The sequence below is a fragment of the Bombyx mori genome, chromosome 5 (assembly GCF_030269925.1).
Source record: "Bombyx mori chromosome 5, ASM3026992v2".
Classification (NCBI taxonomy): Eukaryota; Metazoa; Arthropoda; class Insecta; order Lepidoptera; family Bombycidae; genus Bombyx; species Bombyx mori.
Window position 1 is genome coordinate 11,651,126 of NC_085111.1, and position 25,269 is coordinate 11,676,394.

Below are 25,269 nucleotides of genomic sequence, written 5' to 3' on the forward strand. Positions count from 1 at the left end.
ATAAGTCCCTAAGTAACATATATAAAATTTAGCTTTTATAGTATAACGAAAGTATAATTAAAATTTATTAAAGTTTAGGGGTGTCTGGCAGGGGGTAACAACTGGAAAAAGTGTCCGGCAACGGATATCATGATTTCTAAAGATATTCTGGAGTAAATATTTAAAAAAAAAACCTTTATACTTTAACGAATTTAAGGTACTATTTTATATACCTTTACTGCCTGTTACCTGCCCAAGTAACCACAATCGAAACTCTATAATCGCGAGTCGTTCTTACCTGTGTTGGAGACATACACAGAGAAACTTTCAGCTTTTATAAAATAACGAAGGTCTGGCTGTCGCGGGCTCTTGGGCTATAATGATATAATTACCAAAATGAAAAAATATATATTATAACACAATTTATATTACAATATCATTTCAAGGAAACGTTTTAAACAACGAACTATGACTCAATTCGATCGAATACATTTTTGTTTAGTTGACATAATTAAAATAAATTATATATTACGAGTATTATGGAGGAATTATATTTAAATTACTCATTTGATTCATGTGGAACAACAACTGACTAATGGCCGTTCATTCATGACACTTCTCAATTCACGATACGATTTTCGTGCTGTATACAAAAAAAAAAAAAAACATAACACATAACAGAAAACAATAGCAGCCCATCATCGGTGACGGTTCGATTCACGAATCCCATTGTTCGCATCGTTAAATCGAAGCGCACCTCCGCAGTGAGGATGAATGGATGCACTTGTCGCGTGCATCGTTTTTCGAGGAGCTTATCATTGTAGAGCGAGCGTGTTGTATTTGTAGAGAGGTACTGTGAGCCGCCGCGGTACCGCCGTCGACCAGGCTCCTGCGTCAGTTACGTCGCGCACACCGCACGGGACGTTCATCTATCAGCCACAGAGCTCAGCGGGCGTCAGAACCCGCGTCCCAGTCCGCGCCCGCCCTTATCAAAACATACCCGCATTCGCATCGATCCGCATGTCTTTACGCACCTCCCAGTGATAACGTACTCTCGACTACTACGTGACTGTGACTCGGTTAATACGTTTAACATAAACACTAGTGTTGTGTGTTGACATATTGTGTGTTCTTTAAGTTAAATTTATCGGGTGAATCGTTCGAGCTTTTAGCAAATTGGAAAATTTTAGTTTCGACAGTAAGTTATGTTTACCTTTTAAAAATTGAATTGCGCCGAATTCAAAAAAATTTAAACTAACTATAACTATAATAATAGCGCTAAATTACCAAAAATATATTTACGAATGCTAAGTTTTCGTTCAATTTATCTTGTACACATTATGAATTGCTTCTTTTTTATTTAATAAAAGTTTTACTTTCACCTTTTCTCCATTCTGGGTGCCGTCTAATTTCAGACAGTCACGGTTAATACGAATTGGTAAATAAAACAAAACTGCACACTCCTCACTAAGTAACTGGGTCAGATGATACGGTTTACTTGCATTTTTAAATATATATTTAATCAGATTGTTGAAACCTGCTTTTAAAAGAAAAAATGAACTGCTATGATTTTAAAAACATATTTTAATTCAGCTTTCACGAGAGCATAAAGAAGCGCATTAGTACCTACTTGAAAATCTTGATTTGAAATCCACAAATAGGGTTTGTGTCGTTCTTAAAACACATGGATATTTTTACACCGAAACGCAGACATTAAAGAAAGCCGAAACGAATAGGAAGAGCAGCTGTCCGTAATGAAACAAACCCAATTTTATTACCGCTTTAGGTTTGTGTTATCCCTTAGTAGAAATTATAATTATACATGGGTAATTGTTTGATATCGTAACGTCATTAAGTAATAAGAACGAAAATTTTATAGATAATAAAGAAACATCGTTGTAATTAAAAAATTAAGTCAGATTTAACTTAAATTATATCTGCATTTTATGGCCTTAAATGGACAAACTCGTTCACGGCTCACCCGGTATTAAGGGACTACAAAACGCCATTCCCGCATCATAATCGCAGCCCCCTTTTAGACATGAGATTAATTTAAAATTACCTACTGCGTTAGAAATACGGTTTACAGCACACTTGCTACACTAACAATTAAATATATCACTTACATATCGAATGAATAATAAGTCTCGTGTTGTATTTATTTACTGGTGGAAGGACAAATTGTAAGTCCACACGACTATGTGTTTGTTTCGTGTAGCGTGTTTCAGTTTGATTTTTTTCCTACCTAATCTAGTAACCTCAAGGGGTTACTCTTACTAGATTTTCCAAGGTAGTAATAGATGACCTCGCGGGGCTCTAACCTGAGGACGTTGCTAATACTAGCTCTAGCAAGAGCAGTGCTTCGTAGCATCTACCACCGGATCGAAAACGCGACCCATTGACAAGATTCGGCGAGAAACTCAGTGGGCTGTGTCTGCGGATGGTAACAGCATTCATAGTGATATCTTCAGTCTCCGGTAACTGCTTAACAGCGGGTCGACCGTGAGCTCATTTACCCAACTGTACCGATAAAAAATTGTGATTTCAAATATCCTCTGTAATAGTCCTTGGCTCGTCTTAGCATCTATGTCAATTAAAAGCGAATACATCAAATTTTACATTACATTATCCTCAGCACTAGAGGTTTTCAGCTTTAACACTGTAAACAGGATTAGGGACCCCGGTAACCGTACTCCAACTGACCCAAGCCCGCTGAGTTTCTCGCCAGATCTTCTCAGCGGGTCGCGATGCCGATCCGATGCCGATCGGCACGAACTGCTCTTGAGTTGTTAGGTCTCCTTTGGAGGTGGTCGGGCAGTTGTTAACAAATCCTATTCCTCCTGGCTGAGCCTTTGCTCGCCCACCTGTCCATACTGAAAAGGCCTTAGGGCCACCTAATCCTTCCTTCATAAAAATTCATCAAATTTTGAATTATTATTTTATGAGAATGATGGCATGATGGTTACCCTACCAGAGCATAATTTATTTTCGGGATTCTTAGCTATAATTAAAACAACGTTAACGATTTACTTAATCTCGCGCTGTTTATTTTCATTTTATTGGGTAGTTAGCAAAATATTCAAACGTCGACGAATAGCACTTTAGTCGTCCGTGACCACGAAAGCTTTAAAATGCAATGAAAATAATGAACGCCAGATTAAATCGTCAAATTAGTTTTAATTGTGATTAGGAATTATCGTGTACAATTAATGGCTGTGTGGTTTCGGCCAAGTTTAGCCTCATCTCGTTTCTTGTCGCGGGTATTGATCTGAGAACGGATAGAGGTAGAAAAGATAGTCAGAATGTAAAATTCGTCACTACGACTCAAATGGATTTAATTAAATCTTCGTCCAGGGCCATACCTAATATGAAATGCAAATCTTTTGCTGCCTAAACCACAGCAGTCGCACAATGTGCGAAGAGGGATTTCTCTACAACAATTAAAAAGGATGGTAGTAGGTACTTAGCAATACGCGATGGGTAAACCTTCACCAGTACTGAAGATAAGAAGAGCCGGAAAAGTTAAGCAGACGAGGTGAGGATGACTAAAAAGATACTGGAGGTAGGACGTCTAGTGAGTTGACACGGGTAGGTTAAACCACCCTGCCTATTTCTGCCGTAATACGTTTCGGTTTGAAGGGTGGGGCAGCGGTTGTGCTGTAAAAACTGAGACTTAGAACTCATGTATCAAGACGGGCGGCAGCATTAACGTTGCTAATGTCTATTGGTTCCAGTGACCACTTAACGCTAGATCTGTAATGAGCTTCCTTTTTTGCGATTACGAGGAAAAACGTTATGCACTTAATTTCCGCCACTAATAAATTACTCAATTATTGTGTTAACTCGAGATAAATAAAATTAATTAAAGCAAATTTTGTCATTTTGCACTAAATAATGTAGCGGTGATAGCATCTTCTGGCGATCTGACAATAGTTGTTGTTTGAAGAAGCCGGGTCACTAAATATATTAACAACTAGCGACCCGCCCTCGCTTCGCTTCGGAAACATTAAAACACACATGAAACCAAAAAAATAAAAAAAATAAAAATGAAAAAAAAGTAGCCTATGTTCATCAGGGACAATGTCGGCTTCTAATGGAAAAATAATTTTTCAAATCGGTCCAGTAGTTTCGGAGCCTATTCGAAACAAACAAACAAACAAATCTTTCCTCTTTATAATATTAGTATAGACAGAGGAGACTAGATGAAACCATATTGGGAAATTGTCCTAATTACTCCGGTTAATTATTATTTTGTTTGAATCGTTCGAATTAGTACTTATTCGAGAATTTCAGATATATGGAATTAGAGTGCCACAATTAAGCATTCGGAATAAACAATTTTAATCGTATAAAGATCAGAATGGAAATTTAAATAAAATTTTAATTGTAGGTAATTAAGGTAGGTATACTTTAATCCGTGTTTTAAGATAACATATGATAGTAATTAGTTGTTTCAATTCGAATATAATTACAGTGGGTCGTAAAAAGTACTTCGTAACATCACATTGCTGCAGAAACGTTTGATGAAATATCATCTGGGGTCTCCTGGGTTAAGAAGTCAGTTTTGAAATTTGTAAAATTGATGTGTTGTTCAGAACGTTTTGTATTTATAGCATTAGAAAAAAACCACATCAAAAATACTTTTTTTTTTCAATTGATTCCGAATCGTTATGTAACGAAACTATAAAGAATAAATTTAGGGTTTTATCATCATCCTCAGCCCACAGACGTCAGCCCAGGCACAGGCCTCCCCCAAGATTCGACATAATGACCCACGCAGCCTAGCTTGGCAATTATGACCGCCTCCCCCTCAAATTGGCTGTTCGAGATGACTGACCCTCCATCTGCTTTTTACCATCACACCTCTCGCTATCGGAAGAGAGTTCATTCAAACTATGTGGAGCCACGGCGGGATGGATGTAATATGCTCTGCGTAAACCCTGTCCCGCCGTCTCAATAGCTCCGACTGGGTTCCCACCCGGTCCGGGGTAGGGCGCCGGCTGTGAGCGGCAGGAGTTTTAGTGAGGTTCAACTCCCACATACGGGGATCCGGCGATTTTCTCCTGTGGAAAACTATCTGGAGCCGTTGTGTTCATCGACAGTGCGTTTTCAGAGATCTTTTATGCCACATCCCATGCGGCTTTAGAACGAAATCCCCTCCACGGTGTTTCCAAATAGCTATGACATGTCCTTCTTCAAGCGAGGCTTGCGGACAGTACTTACGCAGTAGTAGACAGCTACTTGGTTGCGCCTCTGACGTTGCCAACGTCCATAAGCGCCGGTAACCACTTACCATGAAGTGGGCCGTGTGCTCGTCTTCCTACAAAGGCAGTAAAAAATATACTGTAATGACATAATAATATTTTGTTCGTAATGTTCTGTACAATTTTCAAATCAAATAGTATTAAATAGTTTTCCTAGCTGGATACGATGAAAACATCGTTTTAACCATTAAGGCCACGCACGCTTTTAACTTACATACTTACTTGTGTTTTCCGTCCGTTGTCATTCCGATCTCAATTTTTCATCTTGTATCTTAACTGGTGGTAGGACCTTTTGTGAATCACAAAGTCAGGCGGAGTACCACCACCCCGCCTATTTCTGCCGTGAAGCAGTGATGCGTTTCGGTTTGAAGGGTGAGGTAGCCGTTGTAACTATACTTGAGACCTTAAAACTTATCTCAAGGTGGGTGGCGCATTTACGTCGTAGATGTCTATGGGCTCCAGTAACCACTTAGCTCCAGGTGGGCTGTGAGCTCGTCCACCCATCTATGCAATAAAATAAAAAAAACGATCTGTTAATGTTTTTTAATTACACTTACTATATAACTATTTAGATAATATTTACTTACCTTTACCTTACTTACCTTACTTACCTTTTACTGGTGGTAGGACCTCTTGTGAGTCCGCGCGGGTGGGTACCACCACCCTGCCTATTTCTGCCGTGAAGCAGTAATGCGTTTCGGTTTGAAGGGTGGGGCAGCCGTTGTAACTTACTTGAGACCTTAGAACTTATATCTCAAGGTGGGTGGCGCATTTACGTTGTGGATGTCTATGGGCTCCAGTAACCACTTAACACCAGGTAGGCTGTGAGCTCGTCCACTCATCTAAGCAATAAATAAATAAATAAATAAATTTAAAAGTTCAAAAGTACTCTACTTTCTCCGTATAATGTCCGACAAGTTTTTTTATTGCTTATATGACTGGACGAGCTCACAGCCCACCTGATGTTAAGTGGTTACTGGAGCCCATAGACATCTACAACGTAAATGCGCCACCCACCTTGAGATATAAGTTCTGAGGTCTCAATTATAGTTACAACGGCTGCCCCACCCTTCAAACCGAAACGCATTACTGCTTCACGGCAGAAATAGGCAGGGTGATGGTACCTACCCGTGCGGACTCACAAGAGGTCCTACCACCAGTAATTACGCAAATTATAATTTTGCGGGTTTGATTTTTATTACACGATGTTATTCCTTCACCGTGGAAATCAATCGTGAACATTTGTTGAGTACGTATTCCATTAGAAAAATTGGTACCCGCCTGCGGGATTCGAACACCGGTGCATCGCTCTACACGAATGCACCGGACGTCTTATCCGTTAGGCCACGACGACTTCTCGATTCATTCGCTTACCGTTCTTCCTTAACCAGACCCGAGATAGTTAAATCGAAACGCATATTGCAATCAACATATCCGAGATAATTCAATGATCAAGAACCAGCACAAATTGGTCTTAATTACTGTTATATTGCTATTTAAAAAAAAAAACACTAAGACGATGCGCCCGTTAAAATCACTCGAGTGAACTCACTGGACCGCGACCGCGAAAGATTTATTATCTTAATTCACGTCCGAAATTATTTCATATCCCGCTGAATAACATTCACTACGGTTATTTCACTCGTTTATAAATAAATATGTATAACATTCGAATAAACAATACAGTAAAACGGTGCCTACTTTCTAACATAAATAATTTAATAAGATCAATTTGCTTTGACATTCTGGAGTGAGCGCCAATTAATAATAATTGTTTTAATTAGTTAATTCACAGCTGTTTCATGCAAAATATAATTATAAATTTATTACAATTTCAACAAAATCCTTATTAACTGAAACTTACAAACAAATTTATGTTGTCCGTTAATAGCTTCAGATCAAGTTGGATGACCTATTAATATAAATGAAGTGTAACTCTAGCTCACGCCATGTTTTCTCCCTTTTTGTTTTTTTATAGTGAAAAGTGATCAAGCGCAGGCCTCACTTGATATTAAGTGGTTAGCGCATGTTTACATCGATCTTACATTGTCTTACTCTTACGTTCACATGTGAAATGGACTTTCAATTCAAAAGCGATAACGCGGTGTAACTATCATTAGAAACTCATTATGTAATAATGTACCTAATACAAAAAAAATATGATTTTCTCAAAAAATCCGCTCCGTAATCTCATAGGTCATGTTAGTTTGATTTCAATGTCACAGATCTCAATAATACCCCTGGTACAAAATCAACTTAGTTACGTAACAAATATTCTGGTTTATATTTTTGAAGTACGATTTTATTTCCAACCTGAGGAAGTGTGAAAGTAGCCCCGGTAATCAACAAAGTAAAGAGCGGACGGTTAGCGTGGTATGGACATGTGATGCGTAGAGAGGAGATGCATGTTCCTAGGAGATGTATGGAAATGGTAGTGCAAGGTAGAGGGGGAAGAGGTCGACCAAAGAAGACATGGATGGAGTGTGTGAATGACGATATGAGAGAGAGAGGAGTGAGTGTTGAGATGACGGCTGAAAGAGAAAAATTAACTGTACCGACCCCACCTAGTGGGATAAGGTGGAGAAAAAGAAGAAAAAAAAGAAAAATATTTTATTTCCAACCCAAGCACGTGTAGCTTTGAGGGGTGATTCAGTTTCTCCCGGCCAATAGACGAAGTCACGGGGCTCAGCCTGAGAGAATTGGCTAGCACTTGAAATCGTCGAAAAAAGTGCTCCGCTGAATCGACCACCGGAAGTGTGCTGGCATACATTCAATAATCCGCATCTCTATCTCTTGACGGTCGAACAGCCACCGCATCGCCACTAGTTTCTTCACAGCTGCAATGTTTCGTGAAGTGCGCACACACATGCGGCCTCAATGCCAATCGAGCTTCACAATTATCTTCTATATATTAATACGTGAAGCAAAAACTTTGTATCCCTTTTTACGAAAATTGCGCGGACGGAGGAGTATGAAATTTTCCACACTTATAGAAAATATAGAGAAGAAGTGCACAATGCTAATATTTTTTTAAAATAATGCGTAAAAGATACGTTAAATCAATAAAGAAAACATTACACACACTACATATCATGTATTTGACGCACACACGCATGCATACTATTTATTGTCAAGCTTTTGTTCTTGACGTCTGTGGTCAAATTGAGAATAGATTAAATATTGTTTGTCTTTATTAATATATTTTTATAGTGTAACCTTGGCAAAGTTGTGGTTATAGAAGTATAAAATACAATCATAATAGTGTATAAACTTACAATTCCAATTAATTATAGTCGAATTTCGTCTACTGCGGGACCGCTAGTTAATCTAGATCAGCAGTAACAATCATTGATACGTCCACTGAAGGCGCATAGTTGTGATCGTTAACGTCCAGTGAATTTCAAGTACAGAGCTCGAGTTTTATTTAAAATGCATTTCATTACCGCGGTGATTCGATTAAAATAATATACGTTCATTAGAAATTTCATTGCATGAGATTAAATTTCACTAATTTCTAAACTTGAATACAAAAGTTGAATACGATGCAATAAACAAATCGGAGAATATTATTATTTTTGCACTAAGTGTATTTATTACACTAAGTACATATTTTATATTACAGTAAATTACAGCAACTATCAATAGATCGATGCGACGTCATCAGACAGATACGAAATGAAATGTATTCAAGAAGAACCATTTGAGTCACAGGGCTCGGACGTGATAATGTTCAAGATAAAAGAAGTCATTATGGAATAACTGTTTCAGAGATGTCAATTGAACGTAATACCATATCTAATAGATCGAACTTTACTGCAATTACGTTATCTATACAAAATAAAGCTTTTTATTCGAATGCATTTAGATACGTAGGACGATCGGGCAGGACCCGTTCATTAGTTTGAGACTTCATAACTTACAACTTTGTTGCGAACATAATCTCATTATTTCTGTACAGCTTCTCTACGATTTACGACACGTAATTTATTACATGCTCTAATAGGAATATCGTTAAAGATTCTCAATGGCGATTAGAAACGTCATAATTTTAATTTAATTATATAGCAATCTTTAAGAAGATTTACGAGCTGAGCTCCACTCTCCTAAATCTCTCGCCTTGCACAATCACAACCAGCGAACGAATGGTTGAAACATCATCTAAGTGTTTTAAAAAAAGAACAAATTGGCCGCCAACTTGTTTGGCGTAACTCCGGAAGCGAACTGGTTTCAATGAACAGAGATAAGTATTGATTGGAATTTTAATTTTTACTAATGAAAGACGTTCGTAAGCGGCCGCCCCAGACTGGTCGAGAATCGTTTTACTGAGTCTATTACGCGTATTAAGTAACTCAGCGGCTTTCACTGAAACTAACAAGCTATTAAAATCAGAGCAGCACGCAACACCATTTAGGTAACTCAATAACTGCAAATTGTAGATCACTTGACCACGCTACAACGACGTATTGATTTCAATCGACCATAAACAATCACATAATTTAGTATCTTCTTCCTGTATAGAACGTGCTTATAGCATGAATCAACATTCATTTTTATTGTATATGACTGTGTTGAAATAATACACTACTAATGTACATATGTACACAGGATACTATGTTCAAGCTTTTAAGAACCTTAATTAAAAAACATATTATAAGTTAATTATTAGATAGGACACTAGATTTTCAAGTAAATTTAAAAATCCAAACATTATTACGTGTAATTTTTATTTTGCTTCTAATTTTACTATGCACTATGTAGGTTAATGTTGGCAGATTATATTGTAGGCCCTCACTGATAGGTATCATACGTCATTCTGCGTATTTCTGCCCTTAACAATTTTATTTTTAATTACACTATGATGCAATTAGTGTCCGGTAACCGCTTCAAAAAGGCTGTGAGCTCTACAACACAATAAACGAAAAAACACAACAATAGCTATAGAGAAGTATAATCAATTTGATTGTTGTAAGCACGAATTTTTTTTTACCATCGCACTGCCCGCCACCGGAGTAGAGTTCATCCATACTACCTGGAGCCACTGCGGTCATCCACAGTGCGTTTCCAGAGATCTTTCTTGCCACGTACCATCCGGCTATGGAATGAGCTCCCCTCCACGGTGTTTCCCGAGCACTATGACATGTCCTTCTTCAAACGAGGCTTGTGGAGAGTATTAAGCGGTAGCCAACAGCTTGGCTCTGCCCCTGGCATTGCTGAAGTCCATGGGCGACGGTAACCACTCACCATCAGGTGGGCCGTATGCTCGTCTGCCTACAAAGGCAATAAATAAAAAAATAAAAAAACGTATGGAATGTGCTGATAAATTTCGTATCCGTGAAGAATAGTCATACTGGTTGCTAAACGTGAAACAGTGAATCATTTCACTAACGAATCGTACGGATTAAGCGTGGAACAAATCATAACCGCCAGTTCCGGATCATAAAATCTGGTATCGTGATCCGATCTAGTTGTTTTGTGAATAGCATGCTCGCGTGATGACAGACTAGAACGCCATGAAACCAAATAAACAGTACAGTGATTATAATTCTGCGGTCTGGTGCTAATAGCGCGAATATCAATAATCACTATTTTTAGTATTAAGCGTTAGAACAATGAGCCACAAACGCCCACTGAGTTTCTCGCCGGATCTTCTGAGTGGGTCGCGATTCCGATCCGGTGGTCGATTCACGAAGCACTGCCCTTGCTAGGGCTAGTGTTAACAACGTCCTCTGGTTAGAGCTCCGTGAGCTCACCTACTTGTTCGGTGAATCTAGTATGACTTCTCGAGGTCACTACAATAGGTAGGAAAAAAAGAGCCACAAATAATATTTAATAATTACATGGCAATTATTGTGGTACCACAAAAAAAAACTTATTTTAATTTTTGATAAACTAACACTCTTGAACACAAAAAATATCGTATCTGTTCAATAAAGCAGCGCTTTAGCCCTTTTAGCTCTGGGCCACAGAATTAATGAACATACGTAAGCGACCGTAGACGTATGACAATATTTGTATGTATATTGTTTAAATGAATGTAAACGGAGTGTGGGCAGTGAGCTCTCAGTTTGATATTTATTGTACAACCGAAAACATCCTCCGCATTAACATTAAAATACAGCCGCAGATGCGTAGATAAAGATAATAACACTTCAACCTCAATAAATAAACAAAATTAATCAAACGACCCCGAGCTAATCAGTGTTGCAACAAAATTATCTCTTATGCTAATTATTTTATATCGTAAATATCTTCAATACAAAGTGCTTTAGATCTAATTCGGTTCGGGGAAACAGTCGAGTTTGTTTTATTACCAGCTATTAATGTCTCATAGCTGGACGTGCTTGATTTACCTATGCCGGATTTATGTAATGCGAGACCACTTAACTTCCAACACCGCCTTTGGTACATCGTTTTAATCTAATCAACTACCTGTTAAAGAGCATTGACCCTCGTAAATATTATCTGTTAAGTCAATATCGAGTCCCCAACATCCTTCAGGAATGGTAACAAATGACGGACCGTAATTAAAAACGATGGTGCATTTTTTCATTGCAAACAGGTTCCAGCGCAAGCTACAAAAGACTGCATTCAAATCTTGTTGTACTTGATTTTGTTTTGTATACAATGAATGGTGGTTATGAGAGTGTTAAAATTTTATTAAGGGTTATATTGTTGTAGGTCGTAAAAAGAGCATTTTGGTGTAGGAGGATAAGCGCTTACGTAGGGCATTTCTATTAAATGGCTGCGTCCACCCACGGCACGTGTGAGTTTCGTCCCTCCACCGCCCACGTGATTGTAAATTGGTCCCATAACTGTATCCACGGCAAATTACTCATAGGCCACAAACTTCTATTATTCTTATTTATTATATCTACTCTTAACATTCTTAATACACTTTTAGTTAATATACTGCTATTTAAATGGACAATCTTATTTCAAAAATATAAAAATGTTTTATCCTTAATTTTATTCTAAAAAAAAAAAGGTGTAAGTACTTTCAAAACAAATAACATAGCAATTACCTACGTTACCTTGCCTATTTAAATTTACTGTTCAACGCAAATATGTAAACTAAACACTATTTCGAGAATACAGCTAAAGTGATTTTATGTTTAAAGACTAAGTTAAAGTTATACGCTTTAGCGAGCTTCTAAAACGCATATTACGCGGGATGCGTAATGAAGGTTTTAGCATCTTCCTGTTAATAATAAAATAAGATGTAACAGTATATTATTATGGATATACATTAAATAACGTTGCTAAGTATGAAGCCTATAATATTGTACTCCATTATTTAAAGGTTAAAAAAAATCTTAAACTTATTCAAAGATCACCTTGATAAGCCATTAACGATTGTTGATTAACAATACTAAATCTTGATTCGCAACGCGGCATTACCGTCGGTACATTACAAATGTCCCTCAGAGTGAAACTTTACACTAATGATCTTGGCCGAGATAACCACAGCACTGCAATGTTAGGATACCTCGGCTCAAATACTGATTCGCGGGTCACCGCATGTCTTGAGAGCTCCTTTCGCAGCTACCACATAATATTACCGATGCGTTGTGAACTGATGCTAATGAGATACCAAAATAATATATCGTTAGTTTATTTAAAAAAAATGAAACATGTGATTTTCTTTATTCTTGAGTATAATTCTACAATCTTGCAAGGACATAAAATTAAATTCAATATTTGTAAGCAGAGTATGATATTGGTTTGCGGTTGCGAATTCATCTCGAATGAAGAATGATGAATTCATCTTACATGGTAAACTCATCTTGTAAAATATTTTTTTCTTATATTTATCTCCTTTATTATGAACAAGACCTTTTCTTAAGAAAACGCGTACTTAAGACGAGATACTTCCACGATTATGGAACAAGAACACGGTTTAATAATGAAACCTTTAAAGATATACAAATTGATTTCATTACTGAGGCGTAAAGCGTATAAAACCCTTAGTACTTACGTCATGATAGTTTCTAGTGCGAAGCAGTCGGCAGTTTCAGTTTGAAGGGTGTGATAGCCCAGATTTCTTCTTCAATAACAACAATAACTCCTCTTCTTCTTGCCTTTATCGTATATTATGTGAGGTAAAAGCAGTATGTCCTTCTTTTTTTCCTACCTATGCTGATAGCCTTGAGAGGCTATATCAGCTTCTCCTTGACGTGTAGGTAAGCTCACGGGGCTCAAACCGGATATGTTGCTAACACTGGCCCTAGCAAGAGCAGTATTTCGCAGAATCTACCACCGGATCGGAAACGCGACTCACTGAGAAGATCCCGCGAGAAACTCAGTGGGCTGTGTCTATGGGTTAATTCACTTGTCGAGCCCTTCGGTTCAACGAGGACGGTGACCAGTGCTTGAGGTACCTAAAAGCCCTTTAATGGATCGGGATAACGACAAGAGGGTTTTCATGTCGTGCCGCCTTTTCAAAGTGGCGCAATGATGCCGACTGTAGATACATACTGACTGAGTCAAGCTCCTGGTCATCATGGAGACCCACATTCCTTAAGAACCATGGTACTCCGACGGCTATCCTGCAAAAACGGGATTGAAAGACTTGAAGGCGTTTCAAGTTGGTGCGGGCCGCGTGAGCGAACACTACGCTTGCATAGGTCATGACCAGAGTATGTCCTCTTATCAAACTGCATAGGGACTTGGCATGAATTTTAGGCCCGACCTCTTGCCTTTTTTTCGAGCCTGAAGCCGAATCTCCTACGAGGTCCCCGCACCTACGTGGCACGCAGGTTATGGGTATGGCAGTGGGTCTAGACGGTCAACAGATGTTGCGAGTGGGCCGCGGGCCCAAGGGATGGAATTTAGGACCCTACCCACTAAACGACTCCCCTACACTCTTTCACCCCGGCCACTTGCCTTCGTCAACTTTCCTCGAGTAGTACACCTGCAGTAGTTCATTCAGTAGTAGCCATTACAACATGCCACCGTAAGGGACTTTTCTGTTTCTTCTTTTTGTGTTCTATGATTTGCATTTTATTAATGTAAAAATTTACAATAAAATAACAAGACATTTTCATTCCTCATGTCTGAGGGTCGTGACCATCTCCTCCCATTATCTTTCTTTGGATGATGTTTCTGAAAGCCTATGCTAATAACAATTCAAAACTATTTGCAATAGTTTTCGACGAAACTTCAAGTGTATACGTAAATTATCTTGTAAAATTCCGTGGTGTTTTACGTGCACTCTCAAATAAAAACAATACTTTTCTTTTTTGTTTCAAAGCCAGGTAGCAGCAAAACCTGTATGCTAATACTTAGTGTGTGGTAGCCGCTGTGAGAGAAACGTGTCTTAATAATTATCGTGCCTACACCAGAAACTAAGCTTGGAGAGAAAGCTTAATCTAAGACAAAAAGATCCTCCCTAACTTCATTGTGAAAGATTTACAGATATTATTTTCTTCGATATATACTTAATATCTCAAGACACTTATAAACCATTTCATTATTAGTACACCGTACGTTTCAATTTATGAATAGACTGATCCGTAAATGCAAACTTTCGCCTATTATGCTTTGACCAGTCCGAGACATTCAACATTACTTCAACACACATTACATACTGGCACGTTATAATTTTACTAGAGGTCCCGCAGTAGTCGAAATTCGACTATAATTAATTGGAATTGTAAGTTTGTACACTATTACGATTTTATTTTATACTTCTATAATCACAAATTTCGCTAAGACAAAAAAATATTAAAAAGACAAACAATATTTAGTCTCAATTTGACAACATACGTCAAGAACAAAAGTTTGACAATAAATAGTATGCATGTGTGTGTGCCTCAAATCATGGTATATAGTGTGTGTAATGTTTTCTTTATTAATTTAATGTATCTTTTATGCATTATTTTAAAAAAATATTAATATTGTGCACTTCTTCTATAGATTCTCTATAAGTGTGGAAAATTTCATACTCCGCCGTTCGCGCAATTTTCGTAAAAAGGGATACAAAGTTTTTGCTTCACGTATTAATATATAGATTAGTAAACAAACGAGTATTCATGTGACAAGTATAATAATTAATCAACGGAATAATTGTGAGCACGCGCCGTACCGTGGATTGTCGGACGTTTTCTTGAATAGCTGTTTTACCGTAAACGGTTCTTTGGTGTTTAATCACGTCGACTGACCGCTTGCTTGCGTACTCGTCATAAGTAGCCAAGAAACACTTCAAGTATAATTAGCGATACAAAACGATTGACTAATAGAAGAACATAATTTGATCGTTAACTTCCTTTGATAAGTAAAAAGGCACAATAACAAAATTAAAACTAGGTATTACAGCGCTTAAATACATTTTGACGTGGGAAATGATTTATAAAAACGTGTAAGAACCAAAACAATCAAAAGGCGGAAGAATATCATTACAACTTATTTTAGTGAGTTGAAGAGAGACGTGTTCAAGAAACGATCGCTAGCTGACTTCAAGGACATTTTTTACAAATAAATCGAGTTCCAAGGGTTCGTACTCTGTGTTTGCATGTCATTTTACGTGGCCGGTTCAAATCCTTTATACATAGCCATTAACCGCTTTTTCAACGCCGCTCTATTGTCCTTCAATAAATGGCGATAAAACTCTCTGTGTGTTGGAATTTTTATATTTCCGATCCTTAGACGGGCCTGGAATTATGATAGCGAAGGCGTAGTTAACTTATGTTTATTTAAATATAATATTAGAACCACATTTCGAAAAGTTTATCCTGTTTGATTGTATTACGTTTGTAAATATCTAATAGCTATTCAATGGTGCAGGGTAACGAGTTTTATATTATTATGTATTACTAGCTAGCTTTTGCCCGCGACTTCACAAATAATGCTTTATTTTACAACAAATTTGGTTAGCATAGAAAACGTTAAGTGAGCCAACCTTAACGAATAGACATATGCTGTCGCAGACTTTATTTTAGATCTTTTAAAGGGGAACAATTCTTCATATAATAGCCCCGATTTTGAAACATTCTTATTGGTGCTCCGCTTGTATTGGTCTTAGCTATATGCCATATAGCCTATAGCCTTCCTCGATAAATGGGCTATCTAACACTGAAAGATTTTTTTAAATCGGACCAGTAGTTCCTGAGATTTGCGCGTTCAACAAACAAACAAACTCTTCAGCTTTATAATATTAGTATAGATTAAGAATTTTCGTAGTTTTCATCAATTGAAAACCTATTTATGGATGTAAATATAAATACGGCTTTGTGCTCTTTTCAGTTCAACTTCTGAACGACTGTGCCTCGGCCGCCGCTAGCGCAGTGTTAATCCCCATGTGTACTTGTATAAGGTGAGTCATCACGCTCGAATTAAACTCCTTTTCATACAAATGCTGTAAGTTATGATTGAATCGCCGCTTCAATTAAAGCATCCGTGGCCTAACCGTATTGGTATTTGACGATGAGACTATGCCAAGGCTCATCAGGCTTATCCCGAAGAAAAAGAACGTTTTTTTTAAAACATATAAGCAAGATGAAAGATTAACTTCTAATTATAAAATCAAACAAAAAATATATATAATCAAAACTGTTTTTCGTGATTACTAACTAATATTTTTACGTAGCGTAGGTATTGTAAGCTCGTGCCGATTAATACAGCATTCTGCCTACTTCTGCCGCCAAGTGGTTTCGTGTTCCGATTTAATGGTGGGGAAATTAAAAATTAAAAAAAAGACAGAGTGGATCTATATTAGAAAGAGAGAGAGAGAGAGAGTATATTTTATTTCACACAAAAATACAAGTAACATTATACATATTATATATTAAATAGGTATGATATAAGTGTACAATATAGACGGTACGGTCAACCGTTTTTATTTAAAGAAATTCTGATAAAGATACAGCAAGTATGTTGCGGTATACTATTATTCCTAACAATATTCACAGTGATCTATCAAAATAGACCAAATCTTTACGCATATTATTAAACAATTAATAAAAATACATATTACAATAATAAAAATATAAGCGTAATAAATACATATAAACCAATGATACCAGTCGAACTAAGAGCACGTTTGTTCAAATAGAAAGAGAAAAAAAAAACCTTTTTATTCCAATTTGATTTTCGTGGATTCGTTACGACAGCGAATAACTCAACAAATTTAGTAAAAGTACAACGAATTATCGCATCTACATTAAACCGTGCAAGACGCTTTATATTATCGTGACTACGCTATTTGTTGCCGTACGTACACCTGCCTAGCGGCTCGGCGATGTCAACGTCCGTCAAATGCGACCCTCATGTGTTCTAAACATATTTAAACGAAAATCGAGTAAATTACATAAACTTACTTTATAGCGATACAGAATTCAGCGATGGAGCATTAATCATACTTCAAATTGGGAGCGCTGATACACATCTCATTAAAAATAAATGAAGAGCGCTGACCATAGCTAAGTTTTGGAATTGGGAAGCTAAGATATTGCGTAATAAAGTATCAGTGCTCAACTTCTAGCGCTTACAACGACAATAACCGTATTTTACTAATAGTACATGCGTGATATAGACGTGGTACATACAAATAACTCATTTAATTTATTAATTTAGTGTAATTAGTTCCATAATGTCATAAGCTATTTAAAATAATGGTTGTCTGCATTAGGCCAGATAGATTTCACCTAATGCAAAGCGGTAACCAAAGAAAATGTACACGACAACATAAATGCTTGAGATACCATGTCCAAATTTCAAATGAATCGACGTAACTGCTATCATACCTTTCGAACCGGAACGAATGATTGTTCCGCAGCAAAAAAATAACAAAACAGCGCTACCAACCAATGTGTGAACACAAGATTCCCTATTTAATGTTTAATAAAAAATTCTGCTGTATTGCGGCAACGTTTAAAATACCTACTTACAAAAAACGGGAAAATGCTCCCAAAGTAATCTGAATGTGTCACAATATTTAAACATTACTCTAGCCAGAAAGGCTTCAATTTGAAATTACCATATTTTTTCGCTACACAATCTTGTTTTTTGTAACCTAGTAACAACCGGCCGGCGTCTCATTGTTGTAAACATTTTTCTAAAAACTTCTGCGTGGCATGGTTTTATTACATCGCAGGTACTTAGAATGAGACCCATACGCGACAGCTGCCTTTCAAACAATGACATTTTATATCCAAACATATTAGTAGCTTTGTTGTATTAACATGATTTTAATAATGGTTACGTCACGTACGCGCCAACCAATAAAACGTTTTTAATAGCATTTCACGGCGATTTCAAATACTACTTAAAATAAGTTCATTGTACACAAACCAAACATTCCGACGTGTCTGTAGTTTTTTTTTTGTTTGTCACTTTATATAGCAACATTAATGGCACTGTGCTTTAACAAACTACTCATTGTAGCGGCAAGCCTTCATAGAACGGTATTTGACAAATGTCTGAATCTCGCTAATGAAAATCTCAAGATAAACTTGCACAAATACAATAACATTCGGAGCGTCGGTCTACTGAACAATTTCACGCTCGGTGGAAGATCTTCTCGCTGTCGTTTACCGAATCATCATCAATAATTATTACAATAATTTATTTATGCATTAAAAATAATAACATATAGTTTTGTTTTATTAATACACTAAAAATAGCTGTCACAACCGACGGTGGTCATAAAGCGGACTGAGTTCATATCCGGCCGGAAGACGACGCTTCCTCAGTAGATGGACGGTTACGTCATCAACAAAATAACACATTATTCCATAAATAGTTTATATTATTATTCAGTTGAGGCGCGCGGCTATCTAATCGCCATATGGAATGAATTTTGCACTCGTGAAACGACCGGAGAAAGTTTTGCGTCTTAGAACCCGCATATTCTAAGTTTCAATGAATCTGAAATAACTGATTTTGATAATTTTTCTCTTTTGTTCAAAGCTTTAAGACGCTGTCTGATTACCAAGACTATTTTAACATTAAGTGAAAATCACATTTTGAAGACGAAGGAAGTCGGAGGAATTATTAACTTCGTGTTTTTTTTTTAAATCGAAATCATTTATGCTTCATGGCCCTTTAATTTCTTCGTACTTATTTAGATGATGTTATTTCGTTTTTTGAATTTGCTTTTATATTTTGATAAAAACAGAATATTGTCTACATACGATATATTTGATTTCAGGTGTTTCTGTTGCTATATTTTTAAATAAAATCCAAAACAATGAGTAATTTAAGCATCTGTGTGGGTGGGTGTGTTTCATCCATTCATTCCATTTTGAACTTCCTGCTAAACTACAGTTAAAATAAAATTAAACGTTTAGTAACTTCTTAAATGTTAACTAGCATCCTTCGAGTGAAACATAAATGCAGTTTGTGCTCCTAAGATAGAATAATAGCTGGTTATTATTTGCAACTGGAATTTTACTATTACTTCGCATAGTTTTCTGTTGTTTCCCTTCAAATCTTATTCACTTATTAATGAATCAGCAAATTAGATATACAAAAAGTTAAGTAGATTTTTCATGTGAGATCAAATTTTAATTTTGTTGTTATCGAATTAGTTCCCCATCGATGTTGAGAAATTTATTAATGTATTTGACGAGAACGATTTATTTTATAGCATTTTTTTATTGCCTAGACGGGTGAACGTGCCTACGGCTACCTGATGTTAAATGTTTACGGGAGGCCATGCACATCATCAACGTTAATGCCTCTCCACACGCCTTGGGTGAGACATTATAAGTCCCATTTCTATAGTACAACGGCTGCCCCGCCCTTCCCTGCTTCTCGGCAGAATCTGGCAGGCGTGTGGGCAAAAAGTACGACGTCTTAAACAGAGCATTAATACCAACATTGTATATCGTGTTTATATATGGAAAACGTTTAATTACTAACATTGTTATTGTTTCGATTTTGAAATGGATCATCATGAGCTAAGAGATGAGAGAAATTGATGAAATTAAAATACGCTTTCAGTGTTTAATTCAGTATTTATTTTTAGAGCAGAAATCGCGTTCGGTGTGGCGCTATGTTTGCGTGATCGGTCACAATGCGCCTGTTCCGCGGGTCGAAGCGAAGGGAAGTGACCGGGTCGCGTGCCGTCACGACGCCGTCTCCGCGCCGAGACGCCGCCGCCGCAGACGCTCCCGGCACCCCACAGCACGACTTCGCTCTAGTTACGGCCCTACCAGCCATGGTCATGGAGGACGATGTCAAAGAAATGAAGAAGGGTATTTATGTACATTCTTTGCATTAAAATTAACTATCATTCAAAAATGGTTTTTTTTTAATCGTTTTTAATTCACTTTCAGTATTCGCTACATGGGGTCGGCGAATGGGTAAGAAACTAGAAATGCTAAAAAAGTCTGAAGTCAAAGAAACTGATGATGAGCCACAGCACAGCGAGAATTTAAAAGTCGAAACAACGGTAGCTATTACTGGCCATTACAAAAAGAAACAACAATGGAAAATGGGGCGAAGTACATCGGATTCAGCCTCCCTTAAGAAGGATAATGATACAGATTCCATAAAAAGTGGTTCCAGAGATAGATCGCCGAGTCCCTTTAAATCATTTTTTCACAGAATGGGATCTACGGGAATGTTAAATTCGCCTAAATCACAATCAATGAATATGCATAAACCACCTCCAGAAGAAAATTATCCTGTTGCCAGTGGACCGTCATTATATCGAAGTTGTTCCACATCACATTTATCGACATATGTCAAAGCTGATGATCCTTCAGATGATATAGATTTACAAAATGCAAGCAACGAAAGCAAAAAGTCTCCCACTAAACAGAAGACTATTCTTGGTGATGATAATTTAGTAACATCATCAACTAAAGCCGTTAGTTGCGATAATATACCGAATTTAAATGATGGGCAACATCACAATGGCGCAAGTAAAAAACCTAATTTTCCTTACGCATTTTTAAGATCGAAACTGTCAGTTCTCCCAGAAGAAAACAGTATGACATCTCAGCAGAGAACAAGTGGCATCAGACAAAGTTTTTCTGAAAGAATGGTTCGGAAATCGCCCAAATTCCGCAAAGAAAGACTATATTTAACGAATTCGCGATCAGAAGAACGATATCAGAGTAACGATAGTATATCGATTTACGAAGATAATTTACTGCTTAACAATGGATTAAGAAATAATTACGACTTTACTCGTAGTTCTATTAGAAGTATTAACGAAATCGATTGTAGCTTATATCCAGCAGATCAAGTCGACGACGTGCCCAGAAGATCATCAATGATTTCTCAAAGAGGTCCACTTGACTACGATCCAATGCTGATACCAAGAAATAGAAACAGCTTACCAGTATATGAATACAACTCAATAGTAGGTTCTATGAGGGATCTTCGAAATGAATTAGGCTCATCAACACAAAGTATACAACATGGGCCAGAAAACGGTGAAATACAAGCTCATCGTTTGAGTAACTATGTAAGTTCAAATGAGTCTGGATATGACAGTGATGGACGACCAACTGACGAGCATAGCAATCATTCCCCACCTAATTATTTAAGTCATTTGGGCAACAGGTCCATATTAAAAGATCAAAGAGATTCCGGGTTTGAAAAAACAACTTTTTCTAGACAACTCAGTTTGAATCAGAAAATAAATGTAAGTCGAGTACAACTTCCAGTAAGGCGCAGTTCCACTCCGTGCGCTCTTTTTCCTATTGAAAAAGGTGTTTCGCATAAATGTGACAGTGACCAAAATGATGACAAAAAGTTTTCGAATCTCAATAACATTTATAACGTGATGGATCATAATAATTCTAAACCACCGCCACTTCCAAAGAAAACAGTACATAAAAAACCTCCTTACGTTTATAAAACTATTACTTTGGATGAAAGAGTCCAGACAAGACAAATAAAATTACTACACTCGCAGATTGTACCGGTTGAAAATGGACACACTGCATCTGAAAACAAATTCACGATCACAGACTCAAATGCACATGTTAATCATCTACCCCAAGCAGAACCCACTATTTTTGGTAGAGGTTCATGTATGAAAAGATTTAGGAAAATTCGACTACTGAAATCAAGATTAGATGAAAGTCTAGGAGTATATCTAGCACAACATAGAGTAGATTTTGATAGTAGTGGTTCAAACTATGAAATTCGATACATTGTAGTAAAATTAGATTTAGACGGTATAGCTCATAAAGATGGACGACTCAGGATAGGTGATGAAATTGTAAATGTGAATGGCAGAGTTTTGCGTGGCTTATCTTCCTTAAATGAAGTTCAGCACATTGTCAACTCGTGTTCGACTGAAGCTGCGTTTGAAGATGGAACATTATTTCAAAGATATCAGGTTGATCTTGTAATGGCTCATGATGAAATAACTCCGATTACTCTCAGCAGGATTATAAGCAGTCAATCTCGTGAACAAATAATGCAAAAACCTAGTAATCCACCAGATATTATATCACAGACTGTCCACAAGCCTGTTTCACCAAGTCAAATCACTATCGAGACACATTTTCCTGCTGATGGACAATATTACCACAACTCAAATAATAGGCCTTTCAATAATTTGTTAAATTACGATAATAATATTAACAGAATTGAAGTCAATAGAAAATCAGAAACTGGAACCCAAGTTAATAACAGACCTCCTCCACATTCGAACCAAAAAAGTGACGATGAAAAGTTGTTGGAGAGGCATTGCTATGCCCAAAGTTCAGCTTCTTTACAAAATATTACAAATATAGAAATATCTTTAAGGTCTTCTCCTAAACCATCACATAACAATTATAGACCAATATCAGTCCATGGCATCAGAAACCAGCCAAGCAGCGACCAATATTCTATATGCGAAAGTAATTTAACCAAGGACACAAAAGAAAATACATCACATTTCGTAAAACACGTGCCTAGATTGTACCAAAACAGATCGTTTGAAAGCATTCCAGAGCAATTAAGGCACAGCAGTCGAAGTAGATTCTTCAACAGGGTCGGATCGCAGCGTAATCCTCAGAGTCACCGTGGTCATATTCCTCGTCAAGAATATCCACATCCCCAACACGATGGACCACACGGTGGGCATTACTCTCATTCGTTGCATAAAGCTGAATTTTGGAAAGGACCTGGACATAAAAGCCTCGGTTTCAGCATTGTAGGCGGAACTGATTCGCCAAAAGGGCAAATGGGTATATTCGTTAAGACGGTATTTCCTAATGGACAAGCAGCAGATAAAGGAACAATAGTTGAAGGTGATACTTCATATTCTCGTTAATAATAATAATTAAATAGAAGTATAAAAACGTTTCGATTAATTGTAATTAATATGTTTTAGGTGACGAGATCTTGTCAGTTAACAATGTGGCAACGCGTGGTCTAAGCCATGCCGGTGCCATATCGCTTTTCAAACAAGTAAAAGAGGGAAAAATAGAACTGACGCTTTCACGAAGAAGGTAAATACGATGTGAAGGAAACGTTTGTCGTAAATTATGTATCAAAAAGTTATACACCTACCTAATGATAATTAAATTTAAAAAATATATAAATTTTAGAGCACCCAGGTCAAGATCCGTAGAGCCCCTTGGAAATTTCCGTGGCGAAGTCAAAAGGGAATAGTTCCAGAGCAACGTCCCCAAAGAAGCTTATTTTATAGAAATACGTGCAATACATAATAATAATATTTTTTCCAGCCAAAGGCAAACCCTATAAGTTTCGTGTAGGTATATTTTTTAAATCCTACAACAATAATAACCAGATACGTTTTTCCATTGCTTTACAGTCGCCCTAATAACTTCATAGTGTTTATACTATTTACTTAATTTAAATCTTTCAAAGATGCGATAATAATTAATTAATTAGGTTGCTGTAAATATGTACGTGTGCAAAGTCAGTCGCAACGAATACAATAACATGGGTTAACCTATAATATTGTTTCAAAGCTAAAATTCTTTTGGCTTACGTAAAATAAATAAGACTGTATGTATCGTAAATGAAAATAGATTTAGAGGCATCGTAATATCTAGCGCTTAGTGTAATCTGTAACATATTTGCTGTTATCGTCTCGTTAGGAATGCTAGATCTCGTTATATCGTGGTATTGTAAGTAACTTAGTTGAAGCTAAATACAAACGAAGCATGAACTCATGACGTTGAAGTGAACCGACTGATTAATATTTCTCACGATTGAGTACCTTCATGACTGCCAAAGCATTTTATTACTAGATGAACTAAAAGTAAGTTTAACAAAAGAAAAACATCTTTAATAAAACACGTTTCCATAAAGTTTATGATAGTCGTTAATCATAACATTTCAGCGAATCTGTTCCGTCCATTGAAATTTGTTAAGCAATACGATTGTTTCTTAGCACTTATTGGTAATTCGTTTATTATTATTTTTTTACTTTTATATATATGTATATGAAATTTTTAAAACATTTTGCAATTGTCATTGTTATAAAAACAACGAAATCCGAAACCATCCACTGACCGACCTAGTTTTAACGATAGTTGAATTAATTAGGTATATGTCCACAGTATTGTAGTGGTAACAGTTTTGAAGTTTTGTAAATAATAAATATACTGCAATTTTACCTTGTCTTTTTTTCCGCATGTTTTTTTATACACTTTGATTGCGTTTTTAATTAAAAAATCACGAAATTAAGAAAATAAATATATATATTAATATAGGCTGCATTCAAAGTATTAACATTAACATCGATTCACCGAATCGTTTAAGAGATAGAAGCACAAAACGTAAAATAATATAAAACTAAATCATGACACTACTTAGTATCACACAAAATGGCAACACCTCTCAAAATCCAATGATCAGGATTTTTTATAGTTGGCAACCACAGAGGTGTGATGAAGGTTAGATCAGTACGACGAGGCTTTTTATAAACTGGACACTGAAAAGAATAAGGTATCATTTTGCGTACATTTATAAACTGCATTAGATATTATAATGTTATTCGTATACTTCTAATATCAAAGGTCGACGATCTATATAAAGGGTAAGTACTACCATTCTACTAATGCGTTTCAGTTTGAAGGGTAGGACATTTGCTTATAATATATTTGAG

At 36.8% G+C, this 25,269-nt stretch overlaps 2 protein-coding genes across 5 annotated transcripts in view; one reads left to right on the plus strand and one right to left on the minus strand.

Moving 5' to 3' along the window:
* The first annotated feature begins 403 nt into the window (after positions 1–403).
* LOC101740603 (uncharacterized) lies at positions 404–24,777 on the plus strand. Of its 3 annotated transcripts, none has more exons than XM_004930090.5 (6): positions 404–1,177; positions 16,485–16,554; positions 20,209–20,437; positions 20,519–23,440; positions 23,524–23,641; positions 23,741–24,777. In XM_004930090.5, exons 3-6 carry the CDS (start codon positions 20,257–20,259, stop codon positions 23,802–23,804), a joined length of 3,285 nt encoding a protein of 1,094 aa, XP_004930147.2. In that variant the 5' UTR covers positions 404–1,177; positions 16,485–16,554; positions 20,209–20,256; the 3' UTR covers positions 23,805–24,777. The 3 variants fall into 3 exon arrangements, with proteins under 3 accessions (XP_004930147.2, XP_012549296.2, XP_062524701.1); XM_012693842.4 differs by having other exon boundaries at positions 20,214–20,437; XM_062668717.1 differs by lacking the exon at positions 16,485–16,554.
* A 67-nt stretch (positions 24,778–24,844) lies between these two features.
* LOC101738267 (dynein axonemal heavy chain 8) overlaps positions 24,845–25,269 on the minus strand; it is a 62,583-nt gene continuing 62,158 nt past the window's right edge. For both annotated transcript variants that reach the window (XM_038011166.2, XM_062668716.1), the window contains one exon: positions 24,845–25,095. In XM_038011166.2, coding sequence (XP_037867094.1) covers positions 24,970–25,095 — 126 coding nt within the window. In that variant the 3' untranslated portion in view covers positions 24,845–24,969. The remainder of the gene's footprint in view (positions 25,096–25,269) is intronic.

Excerpts from the sequence above, each read along its gene's own strand:
- LOC101740603 (XM_004930090.5), top strand. The coding sequence starts at position 20,257 with ATGCGCCTGTTCCGCGGGTCGAAGCGAAGGGAAGTGACCGGGTCGCGT. Across the intron at positions 23,441-23,523 it reads TAAAGGAACAATAGTTGAAG|GTGACGAGATCTTGTCAGTT; the intron begins GTGATACTTCAT and ends AATATGTTTTAG. Across the intron at positions 23,642-23,740 it reads CTGACGCTTTCACGAAGAAG|AGCACCCAGGTCAAGATCCG; the intron begins GTAAATACGATG and ends TATAAATTTTAG.